Below are 16,450 nucleotides of genomic sequence, written 5' to 3'. Positions count from 1 at the left end.
TTTTTTTTTTTTTTTTTTTTTTTTTTTCTTTTAGTTATACGGTAATAAAAATCGCCTTAAAAGCTTTACGGCCGAAAGTAAACCAGTTAAGGTAGTAATCATAGAATTGCCCGGAGGGAAAACATTTCTCGTATCAAATAAAAGTATACGCTGTTGTTATTTTGTATTCTAGTTGCGCTTTAGTTGACTATATGAATTTGAATTTTAGTCGAAGTTATAGCGCAAGAGTGGGCTTACGTTTTATACCCATAAGTGCAGCCACATATACCGTAGTATTAACATAAAAGCAAATTTTTTTTTTTTTTTTTCAATACGTCGCGTGCGTTTGTAACGCAAACTTACGTACGTTTTTATATGTGGATTGGTAATTTGAAGTGTGCGTGTGTATTTGTCCTGTTATACAATCGTTATACAATTCGGCAATGTGTGTACAATTTTAGTGAACGAATGAAATTGTTTATGGGTTCTTTCAGCTGCCTACCGAGCACGTTTGTGCATCGATTGTTATAATTTTCAGAATATTGTGTGCATATGTATGCCGATCAATAATTCCCGGAATTAAATGAATCAATCTTAACATATTGTTACAAATTAATGTTAACAAAGCGCGAGCCTTAAGCGAGAAAGCTTATGCAATCATATCTGGGATATTTTTTAAAATTATCTCCGTTGACCTCATCTTTGACTATTTTTATCAACTGATATATGTTTAATAGGGGTATTTATATACAAATTTCTACATTTTTTCCGTGTTCGAAAGGGCCGTAAAGGCTATGAGATTGAAAAGTTTCTTTTAAGAGCAAAATGAGCTAACTTTTCAGCTTTCTGCATATCTATAAGTGAATTTCTGGGAGAATATATATAAAACCCGTTTGGGGCATAAGATTTATAAATCTTTTATCCCAAAACATAGATTAAGATATAAATTGCCCTTGATCCAGTCTTTAAAAGTCAAGACTTAACTAAAAGGTTGTAGAGAATTGTGTTGAAGTTGACAGTCAATGGAGAGTGATCAGACCTGGGCTCTTCATTATCATAGATGCGAGGTAAATTAGCGAGAATACTAGCTAGCGAGCTGGCGAATGTGAGAAATTTTCCTTAGATCGCATAGCCAGTATGTGGATATGCCAGTGGTCAAACCAAGAATAGAAATGAATTTGCAAAGCTTCCTTCCTTTCGTATATGCTAATGTAGTTGGCAATTGGATGCAATAAATTTGTGCCTGCAATTGTGCTTGCTTGACGCAATCATTATTATTAATTACTATTACATTTAAAAAGTACACAAATCGAATTGAAATTCACTTTAATACAAGAAGATTGTAAAAATGATTTTCTAAAGATTTTTCGAATTTGTGTAGAAATGCGTAACTAGCATGCGCTCTATCATCATCAATAAAATGCTCATAAAGGTGATTTTCTACTTTATGGATGTGATTGGGAAGGGCATTGGCATTTCATATAACGATTCGGAAATTCATTTGCATTTTTCAGAGACTAAGAGTATCTGTCATCATACTGATTGAGATTGTTTATCGTCTTAAGCGGTTTTGTGATCAAGTCCTCAATTCTTCAAAATGATTTGGTATTTTTTAATTTATCAGCATACTAATGATTGAAAATAACCTTTCAACCTATCATTAGCAATATCAATATTGTGTGTGATTGAATTGATTGTCTATGAAGCAAAGGGAATTGTTCTTGATTGAAGGTATAATTGTTACAATGCTTGTCTTGCGTTAATCCGTGTGGCATAGAGTATTGAGGTTTCTTATCAAGAAACTTTTGGTATATAAAACAATGTTTATAATTGGCCGGAATGGTTTTGCAGAGAATGAACAATGAACACATTTTGAAGGGATACCTTCAGTTCAGATATTTTCAGTTCAAGTTTTATTCAAGTTATCCAAAATATGTTTAGGGCGTCTTACTTGCCTTGCACAATAAAGTGTAAAATGAATTTTTTGTCCCGGCAATTACGGACCGATGTGTTGAAAATTTATATGTATACAATAATATAGTGTGCTGAATGGCAATGCGCACAATTATGTACACATTCTATGCAACAATAACGAGTTTTGTTTTTTTTTTTTTTTATTTATATGACGCCTTTCGTTTTAGCGACTAAGTGTGTTATATTTGTTCCGTTTTTTATTTAACCAATATTAATTGAATAAATGAAGTGAGCCGTCGAAGTGTTAATAACTAGCTATTTATTAAATAGAAATGTTGTCATTTTTATTGCTTATGAGCATATAATTATGTTTACATTTAGAATTAGATAGGATAGGTCTGCAATAACAATTAAAACGGTTTCTTGCATCTATATTTTGTAACTAAATTTAATATACTGGGTGATGAGGGATTAGTGATCAATTAGGGCTCAATTCACCTTAGTTTAGAGTAGTCAATCATTCGTCGCCAGATTTTAATATCTTAATAGCTTGTCGCTATTCTAAATAAGCTTTCTACTTAGCTGAAGCTTAAAAGCTGCCTTAGTCTATTGCAAAAATTCAATTTACGGCATATATACAAAATACGATTTGTACATAAGCCTATCTTAATGAAAGATTTCATCATAATGTTTTATTGATATTTAATTTCAACAAGTTTGGAAACAGTTTGTCTTAAGAATTTAGACTTTATTAATTTGTACCGAGCGATTGTTATCTTCCGAATTATTTGCATTCATACGATAAGACCTTTTGAAAAAAGTCTATTCAACTTTTTTGTATTTGTTTAGGTTTTTATCTATATACACTAAAGTGAGTCAATTCAACACACTTTTGTGGTTAAGAACACACGATTAAAAAATTAGTTTAATTATTTCGCAAACATGCCGACAATACGTATAACGCAATACAAATATTTTAAAAAAGCTATCTATCTACCTTCAGTTTGGCAATCACGTAAAAAGCCCTAGCTTTATATATTAAGATACAGGTAGCCCTGTTGTGAAGGCAGGCGTCCACAATCAGAGAGCATGTGCCAGAGAGCATCGAGGAAGCAAAATCTTCATGAGATTTATAATGTGATTCAAGCATCCTTGGATTTCAAACGTTCCTAGTTGTGAAACAGTTTTGTGAATAACAGAATTAAAACAACTTAATATCTGTCCAAAGCAAAGCGAAACAAGGATTGCTTGCATTTGCAAATGGCATAGGAACTTAAAAATAAACACCAATCGATCGTTTTAGATTTCTGGATTTAGAGAAGAAAACTTATTCGCAATACTTGCAAGTAAATGCCTAACCTTTCCTTCGCAAGATACGTGTTAAAGAAAACTAATTTTTTTGCTCAAAATCTTTTAATGACCCGATCACTGTCCGCCAGCAGAATTTGCGTAAAACATTTTTCTATCTCTGCGTTTCGAGAGGTTACGACAACCATGTCTTCTATTAAACAATAATTGAAAACAATACTCAGCAAGTCAGCGTTCGCAAGTTGGAATAATAGTACGATAAAATTTACTTTGATCGTAGCTATAATAAGTGTTCAGTCGGTATAGGTAGGTAAGCACACCCACTAAGCTGCCGAGGTCTTGTTCATCTCTTTCTATTTCTTCGGTTCTTTCGGACCAGCACCGCATAACGCGAATGGCGAACATCCTCGGTATGATTGTTCATATAGAGGAATATATTAAATCATTACTTAAACAGTGTAGAGCTCCTTACCTGCAGATCAAATTTAAAAATGATGAACTTCTCGAATTTTCCAGAAAAATAAATTAAAGTTTATTTTTAACTTTCAAACGTAATTTAAAATTTTATGATGAAAAATTGTTTGATATTTTTTATTTTTTTTATTTGCATTTTAGATGAAAGGAAAGTCATTAAAATGTTATTTAAATATTTCCTATTTTGACTACATTTACCACAAAACGAGTTCAAGGACTCTCTTGCTTAATCTTATAAAAAATTTTTACATTTCTTCTTCTTAGTACTATTTTCAGGAATGTAGTTAGAAATTTTTGCTTTTGTTTATTACTGTGTTCGGCTTCGTATTGATGAAATTATTGGTTTGGTCGGTTACTGGGGAAAAGAAAACAAGTAATTAAAAATCACAATCTAACAGTAAATTGAATACTGACGATAAATTCACTTGAATTATTGAAAGGCAACATAACGCACATTGTGTATTTAACAATTGTGGAAATGCACAAAAAAAACCATAGGTAAGAAAAAATCATTGCGTTATGTTGCTCGTACGTACATTATAAGAAAGAAGGGAAATAGAGTAAAAATGGAATTAAAATGTTACGGTTAGGGCAGTAAAGAACGAGATATTTAAGAAGCAATTGTGCTTATGGCAATTTGTGTTGTAAACGGAATACTCTTAAGTAATTGAATGTGATGAGAAGCGTTTCTCTAATGAAGATACTAATAGACTGACGCATTCCATTACAAAGACACGGAATTTGAGAGTAATCTGGGATATCTATATTGTGTAACGCCTGCCATGCATGCTTCCTATAACTAGGAAAGTGCTTTCCTTATTCAGTAAGAAAAAAGAGGAAACGACAAAAATGTAAAAGAAGAATGAAATCCATCTAATGTTGGCTTCCTTCGATGAAGAAGAATTTTCTCAAATTAGACCTACAAGATTGAAATTGTGTTATTTCCTCGACATTTTGATATTGCATCTCAGTTTTTGCTACTGCAAAAGCTGCGACAATAAACTCAGTCAGGCAGTTAGATAGTCGGAGGAATAGGCTTCGCGACATTAGCTCCGAACACTGTATGACTTCGTAATATAAACACTGTACAAAGTGCCTGGCAACTATTCCCTGGTCGATCAAAAAAAAAAAAAAAAAAAATTAAGCGAGATTCTGAAGGAGAGGGCTCTACTCGGTAGTCCTTGATGAATGATAAAATCCGTGTATACTCTCATCTTCTCCACTGTCACCGAGAAAGGACGAATGAATTCCACGACAACTGCATTATTGTTAACCGTTATGTTCACCGTCCACTTAGATGAAGCGAAGGCAATCAAAAGAAAGCATGGGTATATATGAGAAGCATCATTTTCATTGAGTGCTTACGGAAAATAAAGACAATTACGAGAAACTTAACTTTTGCTGCTCGTAAAACATGACCTTCATCGATAATTTGCGTAGTGGAAGAAAGACAATATGTGTAGACTACTTGAGAAATGAAAGGCCATCATGTGCCATATAAGTAGTATTGCTTATGCTATAGCTAGTAATAAGTACGCAACAGTAGATTTTGTTATGAGAAACAAAATAATGGAAAAGTCATATTGCATGGCACATATATTCAACTAAATAACTAAATAAAATACAGAAATATCTATTAAACAGAATTTTTATTTTTATTTTTTTTTTCACATAAAATATTTAAAAATCTTTTTCCTTACTCCCTATTTACTTTGCTTGCGATTTCATATTGCTTTTTAGCAAACTATGTGCGCTTTCATGGGAGATTCCCTGACATACACACACATATATATATATATATTTCCCAATAGTACATCTTTTCTACTCGTGACTGATTTTACACAATATATCATAGTTTTTTCTCAAGTTTTCAATATTGTTTGTCCGTAAGGTAGTAGTAGTAGTAGCAGAAGCAGTAGTAGTAGTAGTAGTATTAAAGGCTACATTGTTTCTATATGTAGGTAAGTGACGGCTGCTGTGCGAGAACAAAGTTGCTTCTTAAAGTAGTGATCTATCAACTTTAAATTTCATAAAAATAAAAAAAAACGAAAATAATCAAAAAAAAAAAAAAAAAACTAGGACACCTTGACATTTGCACGACTATGTTGAACAAAGTGGTAGACAACTATGTGCTTTTGAGTTTTCGTAAAGTAAAGGGAATAGTAATTTGTCAATTTCTCTGTGCTATAAAGGCAACGCAATGTGATTCTTCAAATAAATTCATCTATATTTACCATCCTGTGTTTATCTGTTTGCAGTAATCCATTTTATCGTAGCATGAATAGCTGTCTTAATGCACACAATATTTGGAAACTTTGTTGTCTCGTAAATATTATGAAGGAATTGTATACAAACCTGAAATATTAAATGTAAGTGGAAATATTAAATGGAAGTGTTTCAGATGTGGCTCTTTCTCGACTACATGCTATGTCAAGATACGTTCTCCTTTTGTAGGTAAAAATAATTGAACAATACGATCCCGAAGTTTAATTGATATTTTCATACACTATGAAAATTTATTAGATTATGTAACGCTACGTTCCCTTTTACCTGTTGTTATGCCTAAGACAGTACTATTATTATTTAATATTTTTCTAGTCACTGTAGCGCATTGATCATCATTGATTCATCAAAATTTTATCCTATCCATAGTTTTCATTAAATCAATACTAATGGCAAGTATCGTATTGAACACAAGACATGTGACAGAGCAGGTCGCCTCTGCAGCTAAATTTGAACAAATGCTGTGAACATTCAGCAATTTATTCTACATATATATATATATAACTAACGATTTATTTTAAGTGATCAGCTCATGAGTAGATCGCACCAAGTTTTTGTTTTCATACTGTAAGTTAAACTTTAGTATTCGTTTCAATGGGATGGACTTCTACGTCAGAAAAGACACATCGCCCATTGTGTTGCCATCTTAAATGTAGACGCAACTATAGGTCGTCAAATTTAAATCTTGATCAGAACAACAAGTTGCTCCTTATCTTCTAAGAGCTCTCGACAATTCGAACATTTTAGTATTTTGATCGTAGTAGTAGTATCGCTATAAGCTATGATTGTACTTTCATCAGCCTACTACTACGACTATCATCGGCCAGTACCAGCATGCAGGTGTTTAATATTGAATCTAATTTTTTTTATTAAGTGTACGCAAATCATATTATTTATAACGTCTGGTGTGTCATCTTGAACAGATTTAAACGTCTTATAAAAATTATAAAGAAACGAGAAACACCAATGCACATAACGGTGAATTCAGCTGATGATAATGAACTTCCTCTACATAAAATAAGAGTTTTTTATCTAATATTGTTAATTTATTCAGCCTTCGCCGACCCTAGTCATGGAGCACACAAAGTTCTGCTCTTTCCAAATTCATGACTTTTTTTGTTGGTTATTTGAAGCAGTCTACTGTCGAAGCCTACCAAACACGTTCATAGGTTTATGGTGATGCTGCTCGATTATATTCCAATTGTCGGTTATGATTTCAACGGTTTAAAAGTGGTGAGACTATTTTGCAAGGGTGCTCCATGATACACGGTCGCAGCTCGAATGGGAAGTTCTGCCATAGATAGCGTACTAGCCAGACAAGGCGCATCCTGATCACCATTTGCTCAGATAGATGGAGTACGGCTTGGCTGGCAACTTGGTTCGCAAAGTTGAAGAAGTGAGAAAATGAATCGATGGTTGGATCGTTGCCAAACTAATATAAATTCTTTTGAAACGCTATCGCCATGTTACCAAAAATAGTGTAAAATGTTGTACAAAATGATGGCGACTATTTTGATTAATATATATTCAAGCAATTTTCCACAATAAAAGCCTTTTTCAAGTGAAAAACCTATCAACATTTTTTGCAAGCGTCAAGGAGTGGCCAACGATACCATATATGATTCTAGAACTGAATGTACTGTTGAGCTTATTTGAATTCATTTATCAATTAAGCTCTTGTCTCTTGTACAAAATAAAACAAGCAAGAAAATTAACGGGCAAAGCCGACCATTAGATACTCTACACTACTTCGCTTAACAATGTCATTCACTCATTCTCTTAATGATACATCAAAAATAATGCATTATTTTTATGTAAATGCATACTTTCCATGAATACCCTTGTATTGGAGGATGCCTGAATCATCATATGACGCAATCCAAAGTTTTCAAACTTAATTTACTTTCTGGAAATTGTATTCATTTTTCAGAACATGAACTTTCTCGCCATAGAAGGTTTTTCTTTCCATTATAACCCCTATATATATTAGGGTCTAAAAAATAGACTTACTTGATTCAAATTCGGTAAGATAGACTTTTGTACGATTTATTTTTATGAACTAATTTTCACCATAAAATATTCAAAATTGCACCAACCGACCATATAAGGATTTAGTATTCATAGGAACGATTATATTAGAAGGGGTGTAAACAATTGCCTCAATCGGATAACATTTTTCATATCAATTTAGAATATTAAAGTACAACTACTACTACTCACTGAGTTTTGTTAAAAAATTTCGAAAATTTCAAACTTTTCCCATATATGGGGAGTGGCGAGAGAAGTGAACCGATCCAAGTGATTCGCAATGGCGCTCGTTCTTGGGTCGTATTGAAATATCTTGAAAATTACGATTTGTAGGTTGCACACAGTAAGTACATGAACAGACCGGCAGACAAGTTTAGATAAAACGTGGATCTATGTTAAGCTTTTCTGGATGTTACATAGGTTTGCACAAATTTAAAAAGTTGTATAGGATATGGTAATTAGAAAAATTAGTAAAAAAATTAATAATTAATTAACATTAATTTTTTTCTTTTCTTTTCAGCTCTAATAGGATCTTATAAACGATGACACCAATTAGATGAATAAGTTTTAAAAAAAATATACATAAAAAAAAAAAAGGAAAAATTAATTAACATTCTATAAAAAGAAAATAATAATAATAATTTTTCGATCACACACACATACACACACACATACATTAGCTAGACCTTCAGAGAATAATTTAAAAAATAAATTTAATCAATTAGGAAAGAGATAAACACTGTATATATATACATATATATATATGTATATATATATATACTGTATATATATATATATATATATATATATAACCAATACTTTACTAAGGCCATTGTGATTCTTAAAGAATAAGTTAAAAAATAAATAAATAAATAAATTGTTATATATTCAATTGCAATAATTCAGCTCAAACTTAATAATAATGAAATAATAATTTAACGAAAACGCTAATTATATCCTGCAGTAATAAAAAAACAAAAGCTTAAAAAATTTATAAAAATTCAATTAAATCGAAACGAAATAAACGACCGCCCGTTCGTAGAAAACATATATAAATAATAAAAAAATAAATAAAAAAAAAAAAAAAAAGGAATTCTTGCAAATTCAATTTTTATAAATAATTAATTAAGAGAAATCCATCCAATGCATATGAAAAGTGGCCAAATTAGTTAGTTTTCGAATTTGAAATAAAAAAATTAATTCATAATTTAAATAATTTAACAAAATTTAACAAAAAAAAAAAAAAAAAAAAAACAAACAAATCACACAACTTTAACACACATATTTTATATATAACTTCCATCAAAAAAAAAAATGAAAAACAAAAAAAAAAAGCAAAACTAATTGAAAACTATATATAATGACGTGATAAACGCTTAAAAGTTTTCCGCTTAAGTTCTCGTTACGTGTTTGTGTAAGGAATCTTTTTCTTTTCCAATGAAAAATGAATGTTTAACATAATGTTTAGATTATTAGAATTAAACTTAATTATTAATTAAACTATTGTGTATTGCGAGTGCGTGTGCGTGCATGTAAGTGTGTATTTGTATATGTATGTGTGTGTATGTGACGAAAATTCAAAGGAACAAATTTTCGAGCCACTAAAATCAAATAGCAGTCAAAATGACGATGTGGCAGAGCGGTGGTATGGGAGGAGGAGGCCATGGCTCCCAAAATAATCCATGGATGAAACTGATGGGCATCGTGCATAAAGAACGTCGCCATACGGATAATATTACCAGCCAAAGCGGTTCAAATGAAAGGAATTTAAATCAGTAAGTATTTCACAAAAAAAAAAAAAAAAAACACAATTTGTTTTGTTAAAAATGTACCCTTTAATTGCTTTAAATTTAAATTCGGATAACTTGCAATATTTGAATTCCAATTTTCGTTACACCCATTATCAGGGTTTCTTTATAACGTTTAGAAGTATATATTGGGGATATCATTTTGTCTTTTCGCTGTCCCATGACATTCACTTTTTAACTACGTCTGGGAAAAATTATTTTAATTTAAAATCTTTTCTTCTCGGTCCTTGTCAAATTAAATTAGAAGACGCAAGTCGAAGCCAGAGTTTGCCCTTGATGGAAAAAAAAGGAAAATACGTATATCGAATGAATCAATTTTCGCTTTATCGTGTCCAAGATAGCTGGGCATATTGATGGATTTGGCTCGACTCGTATTTTACGTTTTCCTAATCGATTACCATGCACACAATACCTAATGTGCTTTAAAAATTGATTGCTCTTCCAAAAATGTGAAGAAACTGGTGATTAATTTGAGTGCTCCACTAGAGGTTTTTATAGTAAACGAAATTTGATATGATGCTTTCCTGTTTGTTTGTCGTAGTTGTCACCGAGAACGTTTGTGCTGAGATTCGTGGAATTCCATAATAAGATGTAAGGAATTTTTCTCTTGAAGTCGTTGCGCTTAAACTCAATTTATTTTAACTTACAAGCTGCGTATGGTTTCTTACTTATTGTGTAGGGTACCCAGAACTTGGCCGTCCTGATCTAAAATGGTTTTTGTTTTACCTTGAATCGCAGTTGAAGCGGCCAATCATGGCTTAATAATAGCCATATTCTTTCGTAGGACAACAGTCTTCGTTGCGAGTCACTACTACGTTTTTATCATTTAGAAGAATATTGTCGGTCTTAGAGAGACTTTGAAATTTTAGCATGATCTTTTTATAAGTCCCAGGCTCACTCATAATATTCTTTACTAACATATAATCATCCGGACTATACGCCAATTTTATGTAAGATATATTGTCTATACCCGTCCTGTCTGACTATAGAAATCTATGAACTGCATTAAGTTTTAGGGCAATTCGAAAGTGTCACCTTAGGAGGATTGGCGGCTTATGAGATCGATGTACGTGGTTTTGCTGAGGGGTTCTAAATTTTTTCGGCTGACTGACACTTCTCAGACTGTTCCAACTAAATGAATAACACGTGGATATCCTTTAACGTAGAACCGGACGAACGTAACCTAACGTATAGAACAGGCATCCCTTGTGCCACAGATCCTTTCTGTACTTCCCCTGCTTATGGGGCCCTCGCAGGTTGCATTCAATTTGCATATATCCTCCTTAACCAAAAAATACAAAATAAACAAAATAGTATACTGTGTGTAAAAAATTCAACAGCAAACCTAAGTCTATAACTAAAAATTGTCAATTTTTTTATTGATTCATGAAATATACAGTAGAGAGTTATGTATGAAACAGCAAGTCGGGTCAACAGTCTCCAAGGCTGCGCCGGCACAAAGTCACTTGATTATCAGCGTCCACTTATCCGGTTTGCCATAATCTAGTAGCGGTAGGCTTCAGTTCCTGAATCAACTGGACTTTGTACACGTGACGATGCAAATCATTCGTAAGAATACGATGCAGAGAACCTTTTGCAATGTCCAGTTGTTGGCCACCGTGCTAAATTGATGCCCCGGGAGTCTCAGCAATACACGCACGAAGTGCGGCGGCTCGGTGAGAACGTTTCTGAATTTCCCTATATTTTGGATTCATTAATCTTTTCGCAGCTGATGAAGTTATATTCCCATTGCGACCATATTTTGCATGAAAAACTCAAATCCGCATTAATTTTGTGACACTTTGCATAACTTACCATCCACAGATTGTTCAATTAATTGAAATAATTCCCAGGCCCTCCCTTATAGCCATTTCAGGCATTGGACATGCGATTAGATGCGTAACTTGCTACAGCAAGTTTATGTGGGATAAGTGCTATCGTTTTTAAGATATCATACTTTAATTTAATTTCCATTTAAACTTGCTGATGCGAGAGAAATTTTATTTCTATTTTTTTCGGATAAAGGTTAATAAACTTGATTCTTTTTTTAAGAAAATATTGAGTTTTAAAGGCATTTTAAGATTTGCGTAGACATTTAGTTTATTAGAAAAAAATTATTATCGCTTATTATGTTCAAATTGTACGGTTGGAGCTATAGGTGACAAACAGTAAGAGTATTTCAAGCAGAATGAACTTGTCACTCTTGCTTGGGAAAACATGAATATGTAATGCAGTCACCTTATGTGTTGATGAGCGAGACAACGTAAATGATAATTTAGTAGAAATTTCGTATCTATATATTACGCCATTCTGCGATATTTTAGAAAATTGTACCTTAATGAACTTTATGAAATTACTTCTTAAGTGTAATGATTCGAAACTGTTCTGTAATGAATTCTTAAATGAAAAGACATTAAAAATCGATACGGAAGGTTACACTATATATATATATATTGCCCAGGGGGCCAAGAAAAAAGAAAACTATTCTTGGATTTGTCGAAATTCTTAATCAAGTTAGCGAGACGCATCTCTCGTCCTAGACCTCTAGATGAAATTTAGGCTTAACGGATATGAATTCAAAATTTAAAAAAAAAACACTGTTGCAAGAATGTAACAGGAAGCTTATTTAAGGGTATTCAAGGAAAACTTGCAAGAAAGTGGGGACAATTTTGTTATTTTGGAAACATATAAATTCTACCAAGATAACGACCTCAAGCCCCCAGTGCTCAAAAGTGTTTCATCCTCCTCCCCAATCAACAGGCTTGAATCCCATCGAAAATATATGGGATGAATTAGACCGGCGGCATGTGCGAGAACACTCAATCGCTTCCATTCAAGATGTGAATAATAAACCAGAAGAAGAACGGAGTAAGTTCTTTGTTTCCTATACAAGAAAAATTATGCAAATTATATCAAAACGTTTAAAAGATGATATTAAGTAAAGAGGATACCCCATGGAATATTAATTTTTAATAATATGCTGTTTTTTATCTTCGTGTCCTCGTGCCTTATATTAAAAAGAAGCCCAATATCAATGGCGCTATGTTTTTTTTTTTTAGTTGCTGGAGTTATTTAAATTTCATGTCCACTGGAATAAGGTTTGATATGTTTTTTTTTTTTTTATATTTTAATATTTATTCTTTATATTAAAATAAATTTTTATCTTTGGACAATGGACTACGTTTAACAAGTGATCATTTTTTGTCGAGCGAAAAAATTTAATATCACTGAGACACACTGTATGTGCTCCTAATTGTTGGTTTTACTTATCGCAGTTAGTTCAATGCTGTTTATCACTACCATGAGTGTTAATTGGCTTCAAGTACCGCATCTACTCGCATATTATTTAATGTCTGCGATTATGTGTCCTTTCTCATCTCTTTCGCAATCGGAAACAGCAAGTTCTGATTTAATGATCCTTAGGGATAAATTAAGAATTTTGTTAGAGAAAATTATGCAGTTACATAGTTAAAAATGTTTGTAGTTATTTAGTGCCCACAAAAATGCCAACTCTTTTATTTGACCTATTTTCTTTTTAACAACGCGAAAGCAAATATACGAGTTCTATACGGTTGGGCATAAACAAGCATACAAGCGTAGAAGGAAGCATAAAATTTTATCATCAGTTTTATTTGTTTCCTGCATGAGGTTAATGCGTTATTTAGGTCATAAAATTCTTGAAATATCTTCATTCCATTCCCTAGTGATCTGATGTCAATTTTTTTTTTTTTTTTTTATTATTCCCATTATCTCTCTTTCTCTCTCCATCTACCGCTATTAGTTTGCCTTTTTTTATTATTAATACTTAACTTTTACATGCGAAACATGTTGCATGCTTCTACATAGTTACCTGTAGTCAGCCTTTTTTCGTATTTATATGATTGTCATGGGCTATGAGTCAAGTGAAATAATGCCATAAAATGACATGACCAGATACATATTTAATTCTTCAGCTTTTTAAAGATTAAATTTCAGACATTTTTACAAGAAAATTGCAATTTTTCTAATTTTATCTTCTTCACTTTGCTATCCGTGCCAAAAAGTGGCGCTTAAGGGTGGTAGGTAGGCGCTTTGCCTAATAAAATAGAAAGAAAAAAATGAAAAATGAAAAAGGAAAAGAAAAGAAAAGAAAAAAAAAAAAGGGAGGAAAATGAGGTACACACGTAATATGTGTATGTATGCCTTATGGGAACTGTTAGCTAGCTGTTCATATAAAATATATATTCAAAACTCGTTTGCTTCAATATAAGAATTTGTAATAAGTTTGGTTAAACCTGAAACTAGCAAAAAAAAAGAAAAAAGAAGGTACTGAACTGAAAGCGTGAAACACACACCAATGGAAAGCTGAATTTTTACTTTAGATAATTCCTATTTTCTTCTTCTCTCTTCAACATGGCCTAACACAATCATATGCAGGCACACACACACATGCACATACATATCATGTACATATATATATATATATATATATATATATCTTGTTAGATAATTCAGACATTTGAAAAAAGCACATATGTAAAGAATCGTATCATCACTTTGAGGCGGTGAATTTTAGATACCCACCATTTAAGATATACATGTATAGGAAGAGCATTATTATTTTGCAATTTTTGGTCGTTCGTTCATTCCGGCGATTTTCATATGAAATTTGCACATCATTTAAATTTACATCTATGAGTTTCTTACCTACGAGTTATGAATTTTTTACCTATTTCCGTTGCAAGCAGATTGCGTCCATTTATACTGTTATGGAAATGCAATAATTGCGTAAGTAAATCAAATTTCAGCTTTCGAGTGAAATTTTTGTTAGTTTGCAAACTCCTCACTAGGATCGTTAAGTAACTTATTGTGGGAAAGGTATCATAAAACCTTTTACTTACATTCTATTTTACGACGACTACGAGCGTTGTGTTCTTGATTTTTTAAATAAAAAATGACAAAATTAAGTAAAAATGAACATAAGGGATATATGCGAGCTTCCGATATGCGTTATCAAGCATGTCAAAAAGTCGATCGAAATACCTTTTGACTATTATTCAGATTGATTTACGGTTAGATTGGTTGGTTCTTCACTAAATCTATGGAACTACTTCATATATATATATATATATATATATATATTTAATTATATATATATGTATATATCTGTTTTCTATTCCCATTTCATATTACGTGGGTGCGAGCATTATTTTAATACAATACAAGGCAAGCAGTTGCCGTTACATCTTACGCCCTTCTCAATCTTATATATATAGTTTAGACATAGTCTTCTCCTGAGCGTCACAAACGTTGCAACAAGTTTAGTGAATCAAAATGATTTACATTTCGGTATAAATATGCATTTACGGCAAAGTTTGCATTCTTGCATGAAAATAAAGAAACGAAATAAAATAATTTTCTTTTAAAAGTTTACCAAATTTATGTGCTTTACTTCATACATGCTTACATGTATACAATTACTCTTTGTTCATTCTTAAACGAAATTTCTCTTGAATATTTTTCAACATAAAAGATACAAAAAAAAAAAAAAAACAAAAAAAACAAAAAGAGGAAAACCTGAATTTCAATTTAAATTTAAATCATATCAGGTGTTATATGCATTACAGCTATATTTCCATATCGGCCGACTGACGAATCAATCACCTGACCGACCGACCGACCGACCGATTGACTGACTGGCTGAATGACTGACTGACTGACTGATTGACTGATTGACTGACTGACTGGCTGCCTGTCTACCACATTCATACATTTTCATGTATGCCTACCAATATATTTATATCAATTCTGCCTAACATTGAGTGACACAATTGTTACTAGAAATGTCATTTGAAAAAAACATTACGAAATTGAATACATTGTCCATGGTTATACCTGTGTTTCACATAAGCATCAATGCATCATGTCATTTGCCTATGCAAACCTCTATCTGGGATGTATATAAAATTTATTTATATGTATGTGTGAAGCATTTACCCTTTTCCCACAATGTCAATACATTTAGGCTTTTAGGCTTTTTGATGGCATTTCTTTCAACAGAAACAGCAACACTGAATTTTTATTATAGTTGTTGTTATTATACTTGTGCATCAACATGAGACAACAGAAGGAAATTGAATTGGGCTAACTAATGTTTGTATGGCTTGATTTTTACACATGATTTCATCATTCATGAAAGCATCATATGAAAGTGTTAAGGCAAAATCTATGTAGAGAGTAACGCTTATAGGCATTCTTTTTTGCTCTTTATTAATTCGTTAAATGAAAAAGTGCAATTTTTTTTTTTTTTTTTTTAAATTGAGTCGAAGATGCTACTGAAAAATTTTAAAAACCGCTTCTCAATTTATTCCTGTAAGCTGTATTAAGTGTCTTATTGCGAAAAGACCGTAAGAAAGAGAATGAACTTTTTTCGTGGACACACTTTGATTCGCTTATTTATCCTTTCACATCAAAGAATCTTCGCTAAATATTATTGGTTAGCCGGATTAAAGTGTATCTAAAATTTAAAAATGATAACTAACCATGAAATAAATTACATCACTTCGCCTAATGCATGCATAATTTCGTGATAAAATACTAAAAATTATATCACTTTCCCGCGTGAAGACAGCGTTTGCATGGCCGACCGTGAAACCTCAAAAATTAATTAGTTATCA

At 32.1% G+C, this 16,450-nt stretch overlaps 1 protein-coding gene across 1 annotated transcript in view; it reads left to right on the top strand.

Annotated features, from left to right (window-relative positions):
- The first annotated feature begins 9,280 nt into the window (after positions 1–9,280).
- The window catches only part of LOC119638007 (potassium voltage-gated channel protein Shaker), a 319,681-nt gene continuing 312,511 nt past the window's right edge, over positions 9,281–16,450 (top strand). Inside the window, exon 1 of the mRNA XM_038034608.1 lies at positions 9,281–9,761. Within this exon, the coding sequence (XP_037890536.1) occupies positions 9,610–9,761 (152 nt within the window). The 5' untranslated portion in view covers positions 9,281–9,609. The remainder of the gene's footprint in view (positions 9,762–16,450) is intronic.

This window comes from Glossina fuscipes, unplaced genomic scaffold, assembly GCF_014805625.2.
Source record: "Glossina fuscipes isolate IAEA_lab_2018 unplaced genomic scaffold, Yale_Gfus_2 0, whole genome shotgun sequence".
Classification (NCBI taxonomy): Eukaryota; Metazoa; Arthropoda; class Insecta; order Diptera; family Glossinidae; genus Glossina; species Glossina fuscipes.
The sequence above is the reverse complement of the archived record's forward strand: the minus strand, read 5'-3'. Positions and strand labels throughout refer to the sequence as shown.